Genomic DNA, 25175 nt, shown 5'->3' with positions numbered 1-25175 from the left:
GTAGAGATGGTGAAGGAGAGCCCTACTGTTAGAGTCAAGGCCCTGGGAGCAAAAAAGCAATCACTAATTCACATCAAGAAGAGATGCCAGGAATGTTATTTAAGAAGCCAAAAATACTCAAGAAAGTTGAATAGTTTGAGGCCATTTACTTCAGAAGCAAGCAAACAAACAAAAAATATGCACCCTTAAACAGAAACTCGCTAAACAAAACATAAAATGTTCTTAGTGTTATTAAAGGTGGGGGAGGGGTTGGCCTCAGAATCCCATTTTCTTTGTGTCCTCACCTATCTTCCAACCTAGTCTTTTTAATACTCGCACACATATGCTGAATGAATATGTTCTGAATATTCTTCCCCAAAAAGATTTTTTAAATCTAAGATAAATTAAAAAATTTTTAAATAAATAAACAATTTTGATGCTGAGTATACCATTATGTCAGGACAACATGAAGGATACTAATTCATTCTGAGTTATGGCAGTGCCCAAGAGCCAGAAGACAGAATGTCTAAAAACTTTCTAGGTCCAACTCTGTCCCCTGGCTGCTGATGCGCAGTTGACATTTCACAGATTTCATTCAATGTAGCTTACCAGTTTCCTCTTTGGACTTTCATACTTCTTTGAAACAATAGAAGACTACTGTGTAAAAATGTACACAACAGGCTAGAATTTAAAACACCATCAACAACAAAAAAAAAAACCCTACTCTGCTTACCAGAAACAGATCACACAAAAGCAAACCAGAGAACTGAGTCAACCATTTCCACTGATTGAATGGAAGAGTTTATATAACCTTAGCAGGAGCCATGGTTCAATAGCTTGCCAAAAAAAGGAAAAAAAAAAAAGAGAGATGAGAAGGAAATAGGTTTTAGAAGGCTTATAAAAGATCTGAAAAGAAAAGCTTTAAAAAGTTTCTGCAAATATTTATCTATACACACCCTAGAAAATGTCTGATTATTTGGGGCTATTTACTTGGATATGCTCCTTCCCATCCGTGGCCTGCTCCCACCCTCTGTTCACACTGAGCTTCCCAACCTTGCAGTGACATAGGCCAGAAGCAAAGAGGTCATCTCTCCTGTACATGTAGTATTCAATCTTAGATTGTTTCATAGAACAGTAGATCTTAACTGAAACATTTAGACCTGGTAAGGTTCATGTGCAAAAAAATTGCAAATGGCAGGAGAAGCAGATGGATGTGGTGGAAGACAGATGGACTAGAAGTCAGACACACCTGGACTTGGAGCCTGGCTCCATCCCTTACTAGCTGGGTAATCTTGAATAAATTTCCTCACTTCTCCCAGTTTTGACTTCCAGTGCAAAATAAAGATAATCTTGACTCTTACTGGGGACTATAATATCTGGAAAACATATTCATTTATTCATTCAAGAGGTATTTATTGAACAAGAACCAAGTGCTGTACGGATAGAGCAACCTATGACACAAATTTCTCTTTGTAGAACTTATACTTTGGTGAGAGGAGGCAGGCAATGAAAAAATTTAAACAAGCTATGTATTGAGCTAGAAGAAATGAGTACCACAGAGAAAAACAAAGAATGCAAGGTGAGGGGTGGGGTGGACTATGAACAATTTTAAATTAGAAACTCACAGATATCAAGGAACTTTGTACAATGAATGTTTGACACATTTGAGATGATCAATATGTGTTTATGGGATTACTGCTCTAAAAAGAATATACATTTAAGGTATCTCTGACATGAGAGCTACGTAAGAGCACTCTATTAGAATATCTATGGATTTCTAAAAATAAACAATCTTAGGATTATTTTCTCCCTTGACTGTTCAGATATGGAAAGAGGCTCCAAGAAAGTTAGGCATTTACTCATCTGGCTAATTTTCTACTTCTAGGAGCAGTTAGTTGTAGTTTGTTGTAAGAGCCTCATTTTGGGGGGGGGGGTACTGAATTTCCCAACAGCCTGAGCTGAAAATAGGATGTTCAAACCGGAGGGCAATGGAGTACCACCTTACCTAGACGACAAAAGGCAAGCCAAGTTTGCACAGCTAGTTTTCCATTTACCACTTTATCCCAATAAGGTAAGATGCTCTCTAGTGGAGATGCAAAGCAAGGTAGAAGAGTCGGATGGGGGAGGATGGAAGAGGACCTGAGGACCTGTGGGCATCTGAGGTTTTAATACTCATCACCAGCTGACTGAGATAGGGTAACAGCAACCTACTGCTTTCAGGAAATACGACAATGTGAGTGTTTCCCAGTTTGCTTTGGTGGACGTGCTCACTTCACACTGGGAATCTTTGTGCCCAAGTCAGGCTTATACCTTTAGTTTTTCTAACTGGACAACTCCTTTAAGGTGTACTCTTTCCCTTGTCTATAAATACAAAGTATTTATTTATTGTGTTGCAATCCAAGCCCATGTCATAAATCTGTCTCATTTTTCATCATTTATACTGCATATGCAAGGAAGGCTAGCAAGCTATGTGGGACTGTATTTCAGCACTGCTTTGGGGGGGTTAACACTTGGAAAAGAGGTGTCTACATGATCAACTAGATTAAATGTTGGTTGATATGTGCTTTGAATAGTTCTTACCCCTTCTTTCTTCCATAGGAGTTTACAGACCTCTTAGAGAAGGAAGAATGCAGCAGAACAGCTTGTTTCATTGTTTTTATATGAAAAATATTATTGATTTACTGCCAGAGGGGAGAAATAATGAATAGAAACTTGTCTATGGTAGACTTGGGAAGGTATTCTTTATTCCCCCAAAGAATTGTGGGGTATCATCTATAGTGGGTTTTAAAATCCATCTGTGAAAACTAATCAATGAAAAATGGCTTTAGCAGTTGGCTGACTGCAGAGGGGGAAAAAAGGAATCCTTTTCAAAAACCTAAGAAGAAAAGCACAGTTTTAAGGATTTCACATCTGATTTAACATCTAAAAAACCCCCCAATGATAATACCCCACTTTGTATAGCCAGACAGCGCTCCATTTTAGTAGACTTTAGTGGTCTTTATAACGATTTATGAATCACTTCATGAATTCCTGGCTGACTCATCTGGGTGACTATAGTATCTACTTATACTTCCCTTCTGTCTCACAAAAGAGACACTTGGACTCAGTTCAATCCAGATTTGTCCCCGAATGAATCACAGCACGTTACTGGGGGAACTGCAAACTGAATTCTGCTTCTGAGACAATCAAGACCAGCTTTCAGTAATGAAGAAATGGCCTTGGGGAAGTGTGGGTAATTGCAACACTGTCCATCTGGGCAGGACCAAAGCAGGCCAAGAGCTGTATGTCCATGTGAGGACTCTGTTCCAAACTAGTCAAAGAGCTGAATCCATCCCCTCCAAGGGCTGAGTATTTCCTTCTCCTTACAAGAGTCTGGGTCAATATTAACTGCAAATAATTCATCATGCTGGGCAAGACTACGACTCAGAAATGATTGCCCAAGCCTTTGCTGTGAAGCTGGCCATAGGCAAAATGATCACAGGCTTTTAAAGAAGGCATGTATCTATTATAATGAGTGAGCGTGGGAAATATAAAGGATAAAGGTTCTGAAGGAACATTTCTCCGCTTGGGTTTAGGGAGTAAGTTATAAGTTACGAAAGCAAAGTAATCGATGCCCAAGGCAAAAAAGTGTACTTTTTTCTAGTATAAACTGAAACAGGGCCCAGGACATCACACTATTTCTCCCCTGTGTAAATACAAAAGGAAGAGGATGTTACAGAAATGAATTATGCAGGACACATTTAACCAAGAGCTGGGTTTTTTGGAATATCTTGACTGCAGAATTGGCCGTGACTCAGTTGTTTGTCTATTTCAGAATCTGACGTGATGAGGAGAGAGGAAAGAAAAAACTGATTATGCCAAGTCCTCTTTACAAAAAAGCACCAACCAGAAGAAAATTTATCCAGAGCGGTCTTAGACATCTGAGGTCAAAAATTCTGCTGTGAAAAAAAAAAAAAAAACAAAAAAAACCACACAATTATAATGATATCATCCCTTGGGCAGCTCTGAGTAGGTCAAAGCAAAGGGATTAACTCATGGTCCTGCGGCAAAGGGAAGACTTTCTCTCATTCAGCATGGTGTTGGGCATAGAGTTGAGTCTGCTTTCCAACAGAATGCATTAGATGAAAGAAAAACATTCAGAAGAGAGTGTAATGAGAACACCAGATGAGAAGTAAGGGAAAAAAGTGTTATTTTTGTCTAAACATGAGAAATAGAAGTATAGGTAGATTAAAAAAACAGCTTCTTCCATGCTTTTCTCATGGGCTCTAACTACAAACCCAAGTCTCTTGACATCAGAGGAACTTTTAGAACTAACTTTAAATGTAGTACCCCTGCCAAGTATGGCCAGGTAGCTTTGAGAGCCACTGCCAAATGAGGCCTCAGAAGTCAATATAGTCCATAAATTTGAAAAGAAACTAGCTGGGTAGTGGTCTGGTCAGTAATAACATGTGCTGTTTATATGCGCTTTTTTTTATCTTCATCTTCAGGATGTCATGTTACTAATGTAGTAACCACAAAGGAATTTTCTGTATCTTCTCTTGAAGATGAGACTCAACAATTGGCTACAGAAATGAATGAAAAGAAACAACATATATTTAAAAATTCACAGTTAGAGAAGGGTTCTTGGCTCTTATAGATGGAAAGCACATCAGAGGCTCAGATGTTTGCTACCATTTTGTATCTCCAGCACTTCATCCAGCACTATGAAAAGATCAGCAATAAATGCTGGTTGTTTCTATTAAAGAAATACTCTCTTGAACAGACCACTGGGTCCATAGACATAGCTCCCAACTTGGTGCCAATTTTTGTTCCAGGTAGATGGTACCTCTGTCTAATTGGTAAAAATGCCCAGTTGAACTAATATTTATAATGACCATAATAATTAATAACTGAATTAATATTTGTCCAGAAACCATAGTTTCTGTTTTTTATGGGAGTCCATCTTATTCAAGAGAATGGCTCCAACAATTTACTCTGAGGAAGATGATTAAAACAAAGTTTTTCTCCTGGCAACAAAAGAGATAAGCAGCCAAATACTATTTCTCAGAAAAGGAGGCTGAAAGACTAATTCAAAGAACTTTGTCTCCTGGTTTTTGCTCACTTCAGTAGTCTCCTCATCACTAATGAATAAAGAGTCTTTCACTTGCATAAAGATATATGGTCTCTTATCAGCCAATTTCTCCAAATGTCCTGTCTTGAGAGGGGAAAATATGAAGTTGATTTCCAGATTACACTGTTAAAACATTAAGGAGAGGCCTTCCTTGGAACAGCCTTTTCTTCATCAGAGATGAGGCACTTTGGAATATGTAGATTTTCTTGCCTCCAGCTAGAATGGCTTGTGGACTTTCACTTTGGGAATTATGGCTCTGTATTACTTGCTGTTTCAGAGGGAGCATATGAAAAGAACACACTGACACATCTGAATATTCTAATGGCTTAGCTGGTATTCCATTATTGCTTCATGCTAATGCACTAACATAGAGGTTGCAAGAAAAGGAATTCCATTTTACCTCAAACCTTCCTTGTTACTATCATGACTCACTTTCCTGACTGAAAATCCAAGGGGACTAAAAAAACATAATCTTGGGCTTCACATGAGATGGACTTATTTGGAACGTGGGAACAAAATAAAGATGGCTGATCTGGCATTCAGAGGTGAAACAATTTCAATGACACTTAAAAATTACAGTTCCTTTTACAGACATTCTAATAGACCGTTTGTGATATGTGCTTGTAATTAATATAAAATGAAGAAACAGTGCATTTCAAAATTAAAAACACATGGAAAACAATTTGATGTGAAGGAATATCTGAACCACAAGTCAAGCCCTTTGTTTGGTGGAGTGACACACATATGCTCACATCAGCATTTCTTGCTTTGCTATGACGTGAACAGCAGGGAACATGGAGATGGAAGATCAATCACCTGCCCAGGATTACTGGTGCTTCTCACAGAGATAATAAAGGAGAGATAGTCATAGCCCTCACATCCATTCGTTCATTCACGCCACACAATTTCTTAGGTGCCTCCTACCCCACCTCAAGCACTAATGGGGTAGTTGTAAGCTAGACATAGCCTCTGTTCTAGGGGAGTTCCCATTCTAGGGGGATATAATCAAATCAGTAAACAAAAAGTGGAATTTCAGGGAGTGTTAAATCTGTGAAGAAACATAAAGCAGAGTTAAAGGACAGGGTGAGGTTGGAGAGGGGGAGTTTTAACCAGGGGGGTCAAAAATGGTCTCGTGAAGAGGTAATATTTTTACAGACACCATAAATGAAGGTACAAGTCATGTAAAGTTCTGGGGAAGGAATCTTTCAGCTTTTAGGAACAGCAGGTAAAAGGCCCTGAGGCAAGATGAGCTGGTGTTTTCTAAAAGCAGTAAGAAATCCAGCATGTGGCTGAAATAGATTAAGAGGAGGAGCAGTGGTAAATGAATCTGACCAAGGCCAGACCATAGAGGGTCAGGTAGACTATAGCAAGGAGTACGGACTTTATTTCAAGCATGGTGGGAACAGAGGAGTGAGCAGGAAAGCCTCAATGATTCAATTTATATTTTATATTTTAAAGGGCAGTTCTTATTGTGGGGTGGAGCAAAGGCCACATGTGTGCTGAAGGTAGAAGAGGGTGGGTAGATAAGACTTGGTTTTGGGAAACCAGTTAGGGAGCTGTTGTTCTTGAGATGGGAGGGAGTAGTGATGAACTAGGTTTGGAGGAGTGGAGCTGATTAGGCTTAAAATGTATTTGAAAGTAGAGTTATTAGGACTTATAGGTTAATTAGATGTGAGAGTATTTGGACAAAGGGAGGAATCAAAGTAGATTCATAGGCTTTTTATGTTTTTAATAGTAAATTGAAGATAGCCATGTAGACTTAGCTCATTATTTTCCTCCGTTATCAAGAAATGTACTGGACTCTGAAAATTATACTCATCAAAGTTTTGCAGGCCAGACACACATTTAAATTAGAGTTAGATCAGAGAAAACTAGGGAAGCTAGTCCTGTAATGTCTTTTTGTTGTTGTTGTTTTAGTTTTCTTCCAAAGGAGGCATTCACAATCATTAGCTAGGTAAGAAGAAAGTAACAAATATCATCAATTTCCCTGTATATGTGACTACTAGGAGTAAATCAGGGTGACATGTTTGTAAGAAGCTCTTAGTAGATGAATATCTCTGTGAGAAGAAAGGTCATTCCAAATGCCAATAACCCAACTGGAATTTTCCACAGAGGATGGAGTATGCTGTGGTCCTGAATCAATATTTAAGAACTTTAAAGACTTGTGGGCTATTCTGCCCTGAAATAAACTTCAACAAGTACCAAGAACTTTCCAGAGACTTAAATCTCCATTTTCAAGGCTAAGATATTGAAATTTTCTGCTTCTTTGTGCTCACAGCACCAACATCAGGAACAATGTTCATTACACTCTTCAATTCTAAGGTAGATGTAGTGGGGGAGGGGATTTTGGACCCCATCTCTCTTAGTCTTGACTATCTGTGGAACTCTCTTCTATAAAGAAACTGAGCCCTTAATGGTATGCTGAATGTAGATAACAGTTTGTTTTCTGAATAGAAAGTGTTGAAGCCCAAAGAGAAAGAATGATGCTCATGATCACAAGACGTTAGGTGAGCATCCTATTGCTAAACTCCAACAGAAGATGATGTAGACTCCACACATGGGACAAAGAAATGTATGTTTGAAGCTTATATTTATTTTTCAACTATGGCTTTTCTCAATTATTTCAGTGATAAAGATTTATGAGCTTTTTTTTTTTTTAATTTGCTGCTTTCTAAGTTATGCACCTTTCTATACATGTGTACCTGTGAGAAAGCATAATACACATTAAGGCGCTTCTAAGGGCAGTGCTCACTGGGTAAACTGCAACTAAATTATGACATACAGCAATGTGGACCTGTCTTAATAATACCCAAGTTTTCTCTGATGTAATAAGAAAAGTGAGGCCAAGTTATTGATATTAGAGCTCTAACTTTCAGATGTTCATCACTTTGTTTCTATCACAGAGATAGTATTTTTTTTTTTTTGACAGTGATTCTTCAAAATCCTCTTATATAGGTCATGACTATATAAAATGCAAGCTTGGAATTGCAAGGGACAAAACTGTCTTTAAAAATTATGTTTAAAAGGGAAATAACATAAAACCCAGTTGTTGCCTTTAGGCTACAATATACAAAGGACAGCCGTTGCCTGCTTGAGGACCAGACAAACCATTTGTACATTCTTTATTGTTTCCCCCTCTGCTGAGCACAGAATATGTTCTATTGAGCACAGAATATGTTCTGAACTCTTGCTGGGTGAATAACAGGATAGGAAGACCTTTGGAATGTACACCAGAGTCACCAGATACCCTTCTTGGCCAAAGGGTATACAAATCCCTGTTCTCAAGATAAAGCCCAAAATCATTAATACCACTCAAGGGGCTCCTCTCATATTTACTCATGAAGCTCCACCTTCAATCACTGTCTCTCCTCTAAGCTTTTATACCTATGGTATAGCCTGGCTGAGTCCTACAGACCTTCAGATATCAGAGAGACATTTCTTCTTCTATTCCTCCTCCTCAATTTTGAATTAAGTTTTCTTCCTATGTGCCTCCATAGCCTCCTGCAGCACCACCTTCATAAACCCTAAATTATGATCACCCCTATTGACCTAGTTCACTCTCATTGGACTGGGTGTTTTAACAGGGCAGGATTCCCATCTGTCTTGTTGACCACTACATCCTCAATGTCCAGTAAACTGCCTGGTGCTCAAACACCAGCTGAGTGAATGACTCAAATGGATGAACCCCAATGCTAGGATTTTTATAAACTTTAATATATTATATGATGTTTATGATTTTAGCTATTATTACACACATACTAGAAGGTTAAAAAGAGAGAGGAAGGATTATGTATAGAGTGTGTGTGTGTGTATCTATGGAACAGCTGAGTGGATGAAGAAATCAATGTCCCTGTTTGTTCAGAAAGTCCTGAGGAAGGACAGATAGCAAAGTAGCCTGCTTAGTTTTGAGCTGGTCAAATGCTACAGACACAAATAAGAGAATAGTTAGTATTGAGCTTCTAGTATTAAAAACCACAGGAAAGCAATGTAGGGAACCTCAGAAATGGGTGACAGCAAGAAATTCCTAGCAATGCATGTGTGCACATGAACATAGCAATTAGAGCAACTAACTGGGTATTGTATCAAAGTATACAAGTTATAAGATTCTGAAGCTTTGAGAGTTAGGGCTACCACCCTCCAAACCAATGAATCAATGGGACTATTCCTTTCTAGGATCCTCCCACGTGGACACTGGGAGTTGGTAAGGACCTCCTGTTTCTAGGCATACCCCTCACTTGTCCTTTTCCCTTAGAGAACCCTCCTTAGCATCTACCATTGTTAAGGGCAGCACAGGCATCCCAGATGTTACAAAGAAACTTTAGGTTCCTGCCCTCAAAGAACTGATAATCCAGTTAACAAGTGGACATATTGGAAATGGAAAATAAATGGAACAGATAATAAGAACCCAGTGATTTGGAGTTCCTGCCATGGTGCAGTGGATTAAGAATCCAACTGCAGTGGTTCAGGACACTGTGGAGGTACAAGTTCCATCCCTAGCCTGGCTCAGTGGATTAAAGGATCCTGCATTGTCACAGCTGCAGCAAAGGTCACAGCTGTGGGTCAGATGCAACTCTTGGCCCAGAAATTCCCATATGCCATGGAGGTGTCCATAAAATGAAGGGAAAAAAACAAAAACAAACAAACAAAAAACAAAAACGAACCCAGCGATTTAACTGGGGAGCTGCAAGAAGCAAGGAGGCTTTCTGGGTTGAGAACTAAGCCAAGCTCCAGGCTAGTAATATTTAGTTCAGGATAAGACTATAAGGAAAGATTCTTATTGTCTCTTTAGGTAGAGAAAGATCTCGAATTAAGATGCAAAAACCAAACTAAATCAGTGAGCAGGCTGGTTTGTTTAGAGTTGAAGAACCTTACAGAATTGCAGAGACATTACATAGAAAAAAAATGCTCTCTTTAACACCTTAACATCTAGGAATGCTACCTATGTTTCTACTGCTGAATTAGAAAATAGTATCTCTGAAGACCAGCTCTGGCTACCCAAAGGCATAGAAAGACTGAACATATATCAAAGTACCTGGAATTCTAGCAGTATCACATCTGATATGAATGGAAAATAGTAAGGCTTCCCAATACTTGACACAAACTAAAGAAACTAACATTCTGTTTTTGGTTAAGGTGTTTTGATTACTTTCTCAAAAGCAATGTCCCTAACAGTCTTTGCTGTAGACTGCTGTCTCAGACAGTGTTCTCTCCAGAGAGACCACTTCTTTTCCATGTTTTCAGGCTTCTCTGGCTCAGAGGTGGGGCTTCTAGGATGCCCTTTACATGTTGCTCCACTCTGGTAAATCCACAAGTCCTCTAAACTCTGTCACTTGTACTACAGGGCATACCATGTTGACTGCCTTTTTCAGAATGGAGAGAGGCAGCAGACATGCCCTTGGACAGGATGAGTGACACAGATTCAGCTGACTTATTCTTGTGATTGTAAGATTTCTCCATATCAAGAAAGGGACTTCTATCAATGTTTGTTTTCTCTGGTCTAAGAAACATACTATGAAACCCAATAAATTAACATTCCCAAAGACGCTGGGCTCCTCTTATGGGAAGCCACTGGCTTGTTCAACATGACATAGTAAAACACCACTTCCCATAATAATTTTAAATCAACATTAGGTGATGTGGTGGTGTGGTTCAGCCTTAAATCACTAAAACAGTGTGTCATTCAGATAATATTTCAAAATAAAAATGGAACCTCATCAAGTTGAGAGAACTTGGATTTATTTTATGATGGTAAAGATCAAAGAACCTGATTCTAACTGGATAGATGTGGTGGACCTTTCCTGACTTATGACCATGACTCAGCCTATTTTATTAACAAGCTAAATAAATGATGAATCAATGCCTGCAAAGCTGGAAAAAAAATGCTAGTTTCCCACTAAAAGTTACAAAGTATGATAAACCTATTTCCATTAAGACTGCTGGAGTTTTTACTGGGGGATTTCCCAGGCAAACAGAGGCAAAGATACACAAACCCAGAGCGGAAGGTAAGCACATTTCCTCTTAGTGTTTTTATGCTGGACACTAACGCAAACACAGTGAATAATTTGGGGCTGTTTCAAGCCACTCACCTCCCCAAACCTGATCAGAAGAGATAACCTTCCATGTCTTTGCCCCTTCCAGCTGGGCTAGAGTAGGGATGGGGCACACATCCTGTGGGGAGAGCCACGAGCAAGGCAAAGCCACAAAAGTGAAAACACATTCACTTCATTCCCCCAGCTACACACTTTACACTTCCTTCCCCTTCCCCGCCATTCCCCTTTTCATGATTATTTATATTATCAGTCACTGCAATCATGTGAAAACATCCTTTGGCTTCCAAACCTGAATCTCTCAGCCACGCCCAAGTTGCCTATCCTCATGCCACATAACAAGCTAGGTGCTTTACCCGCTTTGGTTCATCTAATTCTAATTCCCCATGAGGTACAAACTGAGGCCCAAAAGAGTTGAGGAATACCACATCCCCTGTGTGGCATTTCTGCCAAAAATGAACTAATCCAAACTGTATAACATTCTGAAAAGAAATATCCCAAGTTTTTAAAAAACTGTCAATGTCATGAAAAACAATAATAATAACAATAAGGAAGATGGTAATTTTTTAAAAGCTAGGAAACTTCATTAGAGTTAAAAAGACTAAAAAGATTGAGAACTGTGATCCTTATTAGACCCTGGATTGTAAAATGAAAAGAAAAAAAAAAAAAAAACTCTAGCTATAAAGAACATTCTTCACACAATTGGGGGAATTTGAATATTAAACGTGTATTAGATAATAACACTTTATAAATGTTAAATTTCCTGAGTGTGATAATTACATTGTGATTATGTAGGAGAAATGTCCTTCTAAGGAGATCTCTCCTGAAGTAATTAGGGTTAAAGCTCATTGATATTCCTAACAATCTCGCAGATGGTTCAGAAACAACAGGCAAGCAAGCAAACAAACAAAGAATCTCTCAAGTCAGAAGGAGAAAGAGAGAGACAGAAAAAGTGGCTAAATGTTAACAATGGGTGAACATGAGTACAGGGTATATAGGTATTTGTTTTCCTATTATTGGAGGGTTTTTTTTTTAATATGTTACAAACATTCAAAAGAGGAAATTGAAAAAATAAATTATAAAATAAAACAAAATGAAATGTTAAAAACAAAATCAGAAACAACCCAAGCAGCAGGAGCACATAAGGAACACATTCAAACAATTAGCAACTGTGGGAGCTGGGATTTACTTAGGTGTTAGGGTTGTTATTTTTTACTCCAATAATTTTTAATGGCTAAAATCTTTGTCTGCATTTATTCTTTTAAAGGTTGTGTACAAAAAAGACAACACACAGATTACTTTTCTCTTATATTCTTGTGAAAAGTCTACATAACTACTGATAAGAAAAGAGGAGAAGGCTGCCATGGATGGTTTATTAGCTTTTCTAACTTGTAGGGTGGGATTCTTAGCCAGGCAGAATGAAGTGGGTTGATGAAAAGCCCAGGAATAACAGCATTTAAAACCCAAGTGGATATCTATCATATTACATATCCATTCTCCTTAATCCATTCATCTGCTGATGGACATTTAGGTTGTTTCCATGACTTGGTTATTGTGAATAGTGTTGCAATGAACATAGGGGTCCACGTATCTTTTTGAATAAAAGTTTTGTCTGGCTATATGCCCAGAAGTGGGATTGATGGATCATATGGTAGTTCTATATTTAGTTTTCTGAGGTACCTCCATACTGTTTTCCATAGCGATTATACAAATTTACATTCCCATCAACAGTGCAGGAGGGTTCCCTTTTCTCCACACCCTCTCCAGAATTTATTTGTAGACTTATTGATAGCCATTCCGAACAGTGTGAGGTGGTACCTCATTGTAGTTTTAAGTTGCATTTCTCTAATAATTAGTGATGTTGAGCATTTTTTTAATGTGCCTATTGTATGTCTTCTTTGGAAAAATGTCTGTTGAGAAAAATGTCCATTTATTTGGAAAAATGTCTATTTAGATCTTCTGTCCATTTTTCAATTGATTTTTTGTTTTTGTTTTTTGCTGTTGAGTTGTATGAGTTGTTCACATATTTTGTGATTAAGCCCTTGTTGGCTGCATCATTTACAACTATTTCTCCCATTCTGTAGGTTTTTTTTTTTTTAATTTATGGTTTCCTTTGCTGTACAAGAGCTTATAAGTTTGCTTAGGTTCCATTTGTTTATTTTTGTTTTTATTTCTATTGTCTTGGGCAAGTGACCTAAGAAAACATTTGAATAGTTATTTCAGAGAATGTTTTGCCTATGTTCTCTTCTAGGAGTTTTATGATGTCTTGTCTTCTGTTTATGTCTTTAAGCATTTTGAGTTTATTTGTGTGTGTATGTGACTGTACATATACACAATGGAATACTACTCGGCCATAAAAAGAACAAAATAATGCCATTTGCAGTAACATGGTTGGAACTAGAGATTCTCATACTAAGTTAAGTAACTCAGAAAGAGAATAACAAATACCATATGATATCACATATCTGGAATATAATATATGGCACAAATGAACCTACCTATCTATAGAAAAGAAATAAACTCATGGACATGGAGAAGAGATTTGTGGTTGCCAAGGGGGAAAGGGAGGGAGTGGGATGGACTGGGAGTTTGGGATTAGCAGATGTAAACTACTGCATTTGGAAGAGACAAGCAATGATGTCCTGCAGTACAGCACAGGTAACTATATCCAATCACTTGTGATGGAACGTGATGGAAGATAATGAGAAAAAGAATGTATATATATTTATAACTGGGTCACTTTGCCATAGAGCAGAAATTGACAGAACACTGTAAATCAACTACAATAAAAAATTAAAATAAAAAATAAAATAAAAGCCACGTGAAAACTAAAGAAAATCCTAAAATGAATAAGCTCATCTCAACTTATGGAAATACATCCAATAACTGGCAAGACTGACTATCCCTAGTGTCTCTGAACTTAGTAGATGATTATCATTTGTACTACTTTGCTGACAGATCCTGTGGGAGAAGGTTAATAATTTGTTTACACTTAACCATGTACACAGAACTGTTAAGATAAAGCTAACATATTCTGACCATGTTTCAACTGCCTATTAGGCACATCCATATGGATGTTTTACAACTACCGAAAATTCAAAACCCTAAAATCCATTTACTATCATTCCTTCTTTTCCACCCTCTTTTCCACTCAACACCCTCTTTTCCTCTGTTAATGGTATAATTTTCCATCTTGTTGTCTAAGGGTGAAACTCAGGAATGAATATTGGCCTCTCTTTACCCTGCCTAGACATTAATAGTGATTCTGTCTCCTAAATAATAGCCCTTGAATAAACTATCCTTATTGCTTTGTCTTAGTTTAGGTCCTCATATTGTTCACAAAGACTCTACAGTAACTTCAGTAACCTCTTTATTTTCCTTACATCTCGTCCTTGCTTCCAGTCTCAATTTATTCCACCACCTTGTCACCTGAATTCCTTCTATAAAATGACAAACTGATTGTTCCTCTCCTAATGAAGGGTCTGTAATGGTTCTTAACTTCCGATAGGATAAAGGTCAAAATCTTTAACATAAAGTATGTAGTTTCACATGAGCCAATCCACTCTCATCTGACTTCTTCAGCCATGTCTACCTGCTGATGCCATCTGAGCTACTGGCAACTTCATCCTGCCATATGCATTCCTGCCCCTCTTGAGTCTTACGTATGTTCCTCTGGTTATCTTGGATGCTGTTCCCCATTTATCCATCCGGAAAAGACTTGGTCTTCCTACAATGCCTAGATCACTCTGCCATCCTTTTCCTTCCCTCCTTGAGGCAGTTAGGGCTACTGTGTCATCTTCGTTATATCATTTATGCAACCAGCATTACTATACTTTGTATGTCTGTCCTCACCACTAAATTCTGTAAGGGTAGGGCCAGACTTTAATCATCTTTGCATCCTGAGCACAATGCCTGACAAACAGCAGGTATTCAACAGATACTTACTAAATGAACAGATCTATCAATAAATAAAGGGTAGGCATACATTTTAAAAATACAGTAGAATTGGACTCAAAAAACTCATACACTAATTTAACATGATTGAAACCAGATTAATGGTAGAATCAAAGATTCAAAACTTTTATTCCTGTTTTCTACTCAACCCATTATTTTGTCCACCAAATGCCTACTAATCCAGGATTGTGTAGAGCTTTTCTCCCTATGGATGTCTGGGAGTGACACCCACGTAGGTCATTTCAAGCCAGATGACAACTGGAGAGGGGAACAAGAAGAGTGGCATGCTGTCCACATCACTGGAGAGCTGGGAAGTCCAAAGGCAAGGACCAAAGTGTCAAGATTTAAAAATTTCCTACCAGAACCTCTATGAGAGTGGTATTGAAGTAAAGTATTCAAGGACCAGCCCCTTTTTGGCAGTGCATATAAAATCCTGTGCCATTTTATGCTACACTCTCAAGATAACACTACTGATCTATGTGCTGAAGGCACCATCTTACATCTGGAAAGCATTTCATCCTTTAGGGAAATTACCTTAAAATTGAGTCCCTGAGACAAACTGAGGTAAGATGGGTAAATTCTGATGTGTTTTCCCAACATCGGATACTTCAGTTGGCTACTGCCAATATCTTCATTTTTTTCCCCATAGAAAATGAAACAGATAATGAGATATTTGATTCATGTGCTTTGTATATGTACTTTTAAAATGTCACCTTTGGGTAATTCAACCCACCAATGGATTATTAATAAAATTCAGCAACTGTCAAAGCTCTTTTTGGTGGAGGAAGGTTTGGCGGCGACACCTATTAGAAGAGAGAGACAGATGGCCTTACCTCTCAGCTCCCGCGTCCACAGCTGTGAGTGGAGGTAACTGGGAGGAGGGGTTGTGAGGGCTCCCTTGTACATTATGTCCCGGAGAAGGGTGACTGACAGGATGTGGGGGTGGCACGGCCCCAGCAGCTGTTCCACTTCGGCTTGAATGATTGCTGGAGAAAATGGAAGCTGAAATCAAGGGAGAACAAGCATCAGACTGCGCCCCAAATGAAGTGCACATTTTTAAAATACCGAAGGCTGACAGCAAGCATATTTTAGGGGCTTGTTTGTTTTTCTCTTGGTGGTTTTAAGGGAACAGTTCTCCCCTTATTGGATATACACAGCTTTTGTTTTCATGATGGAACAGGCTCCCTGGCTAATGTGCCTTTACTGCTGCCTAAGGAGTTCATGTTCAGCTCGCTCCAGGCTGCTGTTCATGCTTAGTCTCATAAGAGCTGCCCTGCCTGGCAAGTTCCCTGTCTGGACACTGCATAATTAGTCAATCTGGTAATGTCTGCACCTTGGCGAAGGTCTCTGTAATAACACTTTTTAGTCACAGGAGATGAGGGTCAGGTAATAGAATATTCGGTTTGCGGACCCAGAAGGACACAACACAGGCCTTCTCCCTCTTCTCAGTGCTGCAGTGAGGCACTTGGGTCATGCCTGGTCTCCCTCTGTCACTGCTAAATCAATGTAACAAGAATAGAGTTTCCCCTGATCCTAATACCACTGCAGGATCCCACATTCTTTTAACTTCAGAGTCTAACCGACCCTGGGCATTTCTTCATTGGTGTGATGGAGAGTCGTACTTGGTCTTCATCAAAAATGAGCCCTCTCTCGACACCACAAAATATGGAAAGGGGGCCTCAAACCACTCTGCGATCTTTTCCTACTGTTGTCTATTACGACACAGAGAGTGAGTTACAGCCTCGTTCTTGGGGGTAGCCTAGTCTTTGAGAACTGTACATGACCTCAAACTTAAATACATGTCCATTTAGATCAGCTAATTGGTACCATGTCACAGAAGAAACTGGGGCTTGTCAATTTCAGGGTCTATCGCTATCAGAGAGGTTCTCTCTGTGTCTGGACCCACTCAGCAGACATCTCATTATGCTGCAATCATAGCAGCATCATTATGCTGACTCTAACTTCCTTCTCTATACAAAGCTATGCTGAGCTTTATACCCACCTTTGCTCTTTTTGAACTTACTCTACTGATATCAAAGAATAAATGGATTTTTAAAAAATTTAAAAAATAAGATTCAGGATTAAGAAAAAGAAGCCACATAATCAAAGAGATTTGAGGGTTTAAAAGTTCAGGGAGCTGTATTTTTAGACCAGTACTACTTTTCTCCAACCTCTCCAGGATATAATTAATACCCCAGATGACCCAGCCCCCAAAAGCTTAATCCAATGGAACAAGAGTTCAAGTACTTAAAGGAATATGTGAAGAAGAAGAATTATCATCTTCCCGCTCAAAAAAACTACTGACAGGAGTGTGATCTGATTTGAAGGGTTTATTTTTGGGAAGTCAGCATTGTGCCAGGTTAACTCCTGTCCTCAAAAGCCTGCATCCTGCACCACACTTCCAAGTCCTAAAGAGGTGGCGAGACTAGAAAATGCTTACCAGCTCAAAAGGGCAATGCAGAGCTTCTGTTGTATGTCAGCCTCCAGAAAAGTTGCACATTTGCAAACTTGCTCGAGTCACCTTATGAATCACTACCCTCATTTATGCTCAGCTCACTCAGGCAACCACATTCTGCTTGTATTCCAAATAATAATTTTACCCACAGGAGAAGGCTCTTTGGATTGACTGTGGCAATAGTTTCATTACGGTGTTTGTCAGCATGCAGCTTGGTGTTTTACATACTATTCCAAAAACTAATGGAATAATAGGAGGTCACAGAGACACTGTGGAAATACAGCTAATTTTTTTTCCCGCCTTAAAGTAGAAAACTGAGCTCTCCTATTTATTTTGTTGTAGTTGCTGAGTGCACCCAGCACTATTATCCCCGGAGGTACCTTTGTGTGTGTGTGTTTATCACGGGAAAGTGCTGCCTTGCTGTTTGCAACCCATGAGCAATAGGGAAACTTGGTGTGCACACTCCATGCTCTACTTTATGGTACAATAGAAAATATACTGCTTCCCAAAGGTCTACATTAGTTATATTAACTATGTTTTTGCATTATCTGCAATGAAATAGGCTAGTAAATTTGGCATTGTGTGCAGCCTGCCACACACTGAAAGTTAAGCTTATATAAGGTCCTCTCCTTCAGCCCACTTAATGGCCAGGACAAACCATCTATCATCTATTATCCATCCATCCATCTGTCCATCTTCCAACCATCATCTTTTGAATTCAATATTTACGTGGTGGTTACTACATGCTAGCCATTCTACTACATGTGGGTCTCTGTCCTTGAGGAGGTTGCAGTTTAATGAGGGAGATAGACCTCTATGTATCATTATACTAAAACATCAAGACTTACTAGTATAGAGCATCAATGTTCAATGCTTTAACACTCTATCATATTTGCGGCCTCAAATTGTGCCCTAAGCTCTGGCCAAATCAGAGAAATGACCACATCACAAATATGTCATGACATTCATGTTACTGTGCTTTTGCCTATAATGTCCTCTACTTTCTGTACTTATTTTTAATATTTTTGCTCTGTGTGCATATTTACTTGTGTTCTTCACACTCCTCTCACAGCAGCCAATTATTCCACAAATATTTATGGAGTCCCTACCGTGTGGCACACATTGAGTCAGGCCTTGGGATAGACAGGGGTGCTCACTGTTTATAATGCATCATTAAAGTTTTTATAGTAAACAAAGATGAACACAATCTAAATGTCATTGGAGCCCAGCTTGGCTTGGGCTCCATGAGTAGGACAGGACAGAAATGAACATTTAAGCCAACTCCTATTCCCACCAGTCAAGGATATTATCTCTCTCAAGCTTTCAAGGAGGCCCATGTACCACAGTGGCTAAAGGTTCTCACAGATGGACCAACACCAAGGTATCACAGAAGTCTAAGAGCAGAAAGCCAGAGATACATGGTACAGGTGCGGGGAGGTGCTGCCAAATTACGCCTGGTGCCCCCGGTTGCCACAGCAATGGACACATGTAGGTGGTGAAGGTGATGGGGGGAGGGGCATAAGAAGTGTACGGTACACAGCTGTGCTGAGGTCAAGTGTTGACTGATCAACAGTCAAACACACATCTACAGCCCTTCCTTCCACTTCTATAGCCTGTGAATGGCACTGGAACAGGCAGAGAGCTTTTGACTAGGGATCCCACGAGGATAAGAAAGGAAGGGCTTTATGATTCAATATAAAGGAAAAAGTAGGGTATAAGAAATCACCTGTCGGCAAAAATAAAGCCTATAACTTGCCTCTACTTTCTAACATATGGGATGAGAAGTGTTAAGACAAATTTTTTCTCGTGAAATAACCTAGTAGAGCCTTATAATTCAGTGTCTAAACAGAGTCCTTTGCATACAGAGTTCAGGGCAAGACCACTGTTTGTGGATGTTGCCTGGGGCCAATAATGACCAGGGATTTAGAGAAAGTAACAGAAGAGCATGGCTTTCCAATGTTCATTGAACCCCCATCTCACATATTCTTCATATAAAATGGACAAAACTCTGTAGTCACGTAGCTGTGGCTTCAGTAGGATTGCCCTTGACCTCTACCAAAGATCCACATTTCTTAGAAATTGCCGCTATGGCACAGGAAATACCTCCTATTGACAATGACTTCTAGGAATTTCCGTCTATCAAAGTCATGCATTCAAATTCCACCTTATTATATTCTAATAATATTCTTTTATTCATTCATTCAAACACAACTTTCCAGCCCCTAGTCTGTACCAGGCAGGTGCTTGTCAAATACCTAAGAAGTATAGGCTGTAGGTTGAAGTATAGATGGAAGTCAAATAACTAAGCCCACCATAACACATACTTACAGATAAATGCTTCAACTTTGCCAAATATTTTTTTCAACCTCAAGAAGACAACTTCCATGTTAAAGTGCAACTGTAAGGTCATTCACAAAACTTCCTTCCATATACACTGAAAATGATTTTCCAAATGCCACTGAGGGCATACAATGAGCCTAGCAATCAAAGCATAAGGAAGAGAACCAATCCCTCCAGAATCCAGGATAGTATTAACAAAACTGTTGTGATCAAGCCAACCAGCACACACAGGCTCCCCATGGAGGCGGCCTTCATTGTCTAGTGTCACCTTGGGGTCAGTGTTGCTTTCAAGGCTGGAAAAAGGCTTTTAGGCGAGCCTCTAGATTGAGCTGATGACTGGCAGCTGGAACAACTGATTAGGCACGGCAGAGGAACATACTGGAAATTCTTATTGCTTTTGGAATTAAAGGATGATGGCTCCCCAAGGAAATAAAAGCATGGTCTTGAGCTGCATTTGTGAGCTACGCTTTCAGCAGAGGACTAGGAGCTGGCCTTCCTGCTGCTTTAGACTTTCCTTCACCTAGGGCTTGGCTTACTGCATTCCCTCACCCTGACTCCTAACAGAAGTAGGTGGAGGTAACTGAGTTGGGCTTTTTAAGTTTGACAAAGCAGCATCTGTTGATCTGTGGGGTTCCCAAGATGCCATCTCACCAGCTATTGGGATCAGAGCATTTTAGGCTTGAGCCTTTAACTTGCTCAGATTAATTTGGGTTAACAGGCATCTCTCTCTCTATCCAAATGAAAATAATTAATCTATATTTCTAATGGGTATGAAAAGGGCACCCTTAGGGATACCTCAGTTGTCACGTGGTATTCCCTGTGCTACTGGAGGGAGGCAACAAGTTAGTAGCTTCCTGAAATGAAATATACTTGTTTTGGGCCGCACCCGCCTCCACACCAAGCCAGGGAAGGCTACCATAGGCTTGTTTGGTAACTCTGTTTTTATCATTTTAGAGGACAAGAAATAAGCCCTCCTCTTACAAGGCTGAGGTATATTTAAAATAGTCAACTGGAGGGCATATTCCTATTCAAAACTGTATGGGCAGCTAGAATCCTGCTTCTCAAGCTTTAACTTGCAAACAAATCACCAGGGTAAAATATTGATTCTGATTCATTAGGTCTTAGAGGCAGGAAGTGCTGAGATTCTGAACTTCTATCAAATTCCCAAAGTCCCAGGCAATGCTGAGGCTTGGTCTAGGGACAACATTTGAGCAGTATGTAATGGACCATATCGCTGCTGTATTTTATCTTGCTTGCCTTGCCCTAGATTCAATAGTTAACATTTATTTATTACTTTGAAAATTTTTCCCCAGTTCACTGATGAGGAAATAGAGGTCTAATCAGGTTCCTGATTAGGTTACCTGACTTAGGTCATGTGACTGGTAAGTAGTGGACCTGGAATTCAAACCCTGGAAACCTGATTTCTGATCACATACCCCTAATAACCACACTCTATTGCCTCTCAAATGCAGGGCAGTTGCAAAACGCATAAGAGTGCATATACCCCTGTACACTCCATTTGTAAAGGCTGCTCAGAGTCACTAGGCACTCTTCCCCTATCGTACATAATGCACACAAGTAGTTTAAACCATCAAAATACTGGTTATAGTCAAAAAAATATATTCCTTTCTTTTCTCTTTGTACCCACCTTAAAAGCACTAAAGTGATCTCAATGTGGTTGAGAGAAAGTTTCCAGCTCTAAAAATTAACTCAGGCAAGAAATTAACTGAATTATTTGGTTGGAAAACAAACAGCTGGTAGGAAATGTGCTTTTTCCAAAATAAAGATTTCAGATGCTTGTCAAGAGCATGTTGATTCACTGGTGGGAAAGAAGGAAGGCAGGGAGGGGTTACTCATGAGCAGTCAGATATATGCACCTGTTACCATAAGCGCATGAGGTTGATGTTGTGGGCTGAAAGGCCACTGCCTCTGTCAATAATGCAGAAAGAAGAGATCTGCTGTGCAGATCTGTTGCCACCAGGCAGTTACAACATATTTGCTTTTGGTGTCATTTATGATTACCTGAAAAGCCATGGCACTGCACTTTATAGAGGGCCTGTTGTCACAGGAAAAGGGAGACCAGTCTTATCCATAGACTGTGAATTCATTTATAATCAATGCCAAAGTAAGGCTGGGACCCTGAGAAATAACATTAATGCTTGAAGGCTGGTACTTGGGAAGAGGTATGGGCTCACCATTCATCTCTGGGGATTATTTCTAGGGTCTGAGTACAGAGGGGTAAGCTCATCAATGAAACCAGGCTAAGTCAGTTTTCTAAGAGATATTAAAAATAAATCAGAGGCCCTATTCAAATGGTGAGCTCAATCTTGTCTCTGTCTTTCCTCCCCATGCCCCCCACACTGGAGAAATTGTTGGAATTTAGGAAACAGCTGAAAGGCAATGAAAGTTTTAGCTCCTTTGGCTTCACCAGTAATTGGGCACTCCAGAGACAGTGTCAGGGTGGTTACTAAAGGAACAAAGAGTATGCACTGGAAGTCAGATGGACCTGGGTTTGAATCTGAACTTTACTAGTAATGTGTCTAGGGCAAATCACTTAACCTAAGCTCAGTTTCTCCCTCCTAAATAAGGGTAGTGAAGAAGATTACACAATATATAGAAAACATTTAGCACAGTGTCTGGACCATAGTTAAAGCATTGCTGCTATTCTTTGGCTATCTATATTATTGTAATTATTCCTGTAATTAAGAGGATGGGGAAGACAAAGGTACATGCTGCTCCATATTAGCAAATCTTCAATAAAGAATGACATCTTACTTGAAGATGCATATAAACATTAACCATGAACTAGAGTAATTTTAAAATGTAAAAGATTATATACATCATACTCTAACAATAAGCATTTTTGAACAATTTTTCTAATGCAGTTGCTGTAAGGTGTTCACGGCCTGCAAAAAGTCCTCACAGGGTTAAAATGTTGTACTTTATTTTACATGAGTAATACACACCTTTGAGTTACAACCCATAATGCGTTTCAGTTTAAAAGATAACAAGTCATTTTCATGCATGACTGCACTTCGTTAAGGAGTGAAAATGGGCTGTTACTAAAATGTCAACACAATTGTCCCTCTTGAAGCTTAGTTTATCTTGAAGTATTTTTACATTTTCGGCACTTCTTTGTGTTTGTTTCTACAAGAGCTTAAAGATCCAGCCATGGTTAATTTTCAGAATTCAAAAAAAACTTCTCTTCAGTCATTCTGAAGAAAGTGACTAACATGGGGGGTGACTGGAGTTTGGGGTCCTCAATAATGAAAATTTGGGTCCCCAAACCTTCAGCAGTTCTTTGCATTTCACCATGGAACAATTTAATTGTGCGGCTGTTCAGTAGAAAATGCTCTCATGACCTAAATTCACAAACCAGAGAGAGTTCTCTAGCAAGGAAAAGGCCCTGGCCTGGTCACTTGGAAGGCTGCATTTGCTTTTCAGGCAGCTAATTCTTGCCTAGTTTTCTTTTTTTTTTTCCTCCTAATGTTTGGGCACTTCCCCCCTTTCCCTCTCTCTCCATCAGGAAGGGTATCATTCTATATTCCATCTGTTTTAAGAAAAAGAAGCTTTTCAAGGGTTTGCCCAGTCAGCTCTCTAATCCTTCCCTTCTCCTTGAGGCATGAATAATTTTAATATTGCCAATCCCTAAAAATCTATTCTTTCTGCCTGTCTTTTTTTTTTTTTTCCTTTCACTTTGCAGTGTAGAGTATCATTATCCAGTGGCCCTGATAAGAGGATAATGAAACAATCCCTTCTCAACTGGATTGGGTGGCTGTCAGACTAAAATGACACCACCCGTACATCCTTGACATGCTACCCCAAGCTAATTGATGGCAAACTATGGTAACTGTCACCTGTGCATCAAGACAAAGAAAACACACTCATGTCACCTGATGGGAGAGCCACCTGGCAACCGATAAACAAAAGTGTTAGGGAAATGTTCTATTAAGGTAAGAGAGGGTACATCTCTGAAGAACATGCCTATTAACTTTGAGCTTAAAAGCACTGCTGTTCACTGGGGAACAGAAATAAATAAGGTAAAATGAGAATTTATTGATGTCTGGATAGTTACATGCATATTCAGGTTCTCTTACAAATAGATATTCCCACATGAACTCCTAACATCTATGTAGGCTGCCCAATTACATTTCCATATTATGCAGCTGGATTTATAGCCAGGAAAGAAGTTACTAGTGTTTGGAAGAGGATACATGCTTACATGCCTTTCTGGAACACACAGCAATACAAGTAGAAGATAAAGGCCGATGTCACCCATGTAAATGCCAAAGGTTACCATCAAACATTCTGAAATACCAGGTGTAATTAACTTCTCATTAAGAAAAGCTCCTGAAACATCTGCATTTCAGAACAAAGACATTTTGTTACAAGAAGAATGGCATCATCTGGCAGCTCTCTCAAATTCTGTGGGACCAACATTTCATGCAGCCCTCTGGGGTCTTTCCAGACAATGCATGACATATCTAACCTCAAATCTCATACCTTACCTTTCTTTCCTTCACCTCAAACTACCTACTTCTTCACTGGCAGAGTTAGTTACACAGAAAGTCAGTAAAATAATTTGAATATGCAAAATATTCAGATTACCCCATGAGAAATCCAGTATTGCCTCTGTGTGTTCCGTTATCTCATTCTGAGCAGAGAAGGCAAGCGGGAAAAAGGAGAAAGGTGGGGTAGGAATGCACAACCATTTCTGGAAGCTCTTAAAGGAATGTTCCTCATCTTTTTTTCTGGAAATAAAGTCTAACTTGGTCACAAACCCTGAAGTTTTAGTAAAAAATACTGGGCTATCCAAATCCTCATTATTCACCCCTTAGCTATCTCCTACCTGTACCATGCTGACGACAAAAGCTGTTTCCTCCATTTCAGATATGACCCAGACAACCCCAACCACTCTAAATTCATGTGACTTCAAAAACATTTCAGGGAAGGATTTTTGGAAACAGATTTTTAGCAGAGACCATCAATCCAATTTTTAATGCAATATTTTTGTAGCCAACTCAAGGGCTGATTTACCAACTCTAAATTCTCTCAGGAAATCTCACTCTGTACAGTGGAGTTACAACAGCCCTTTTGGGGAACTGAGCTTTAGTGGGGAACCTAAGTCTGCAATTAACACCAGCCCTGGGGGAATTGCACAGGTGAGGAAGTTGGTTTGGCTGTGACTCCAGAGAACCCTCTTTCCTTTTTTTCACACTTTGCTCATGAAGTATATGCTCTTGCCATTTTGCCTTCAGATATTCAGTTTCCTCCTAGTTCACTTCTCAGA

The 25175-nt window shown here is 39.4% G+C and overlaps 1 protein-coding gene across 3 annotated transcripts in view; it reads right to left on the bottom strand.

The window, feature by feature from the left end:
• The window catches only part of GLIS3 (GLIS family zinc finger 3), a 486532-nt gene that overhangs the window by 32089 nt on the left and 429268 nt on the right, over positions 1 to 25175 (bottom strand). For all 3 annotated transcript variants that reach the window (XM_047767694.1, XM_047767695.1, XM_047767696.1), the window contains one exon: positions 15924 to 16092. In XM_047767694.1, the coding sequence (XP_047623650.1) occupies positions 15924 to 16092 (169 nt within the window). The remainder of the gene's footprint in view (positions 1 to 15923; positions 16093 to 25175) is intronic.

This window comes from Phacochoerus africanus, chromosome 2 (assembly GCF_016906955.1).
Source record: "Phacochoerus africanus isolate WHEZ1 chromosome 2, ROS_Pafr_v1, whole genome shotgun sequence".
Taxonomy (NCBI): Eukaryota; Metazoa; Chordata; class Mammalia; order Artiodactyla; family Suidae; genus Phacochoerus; species Phacochoerus africanus.
Note: the sequence above shows the minus strand (reverse complement) of the source record. Positions and strands in the feature narration are given on the sequence as shown.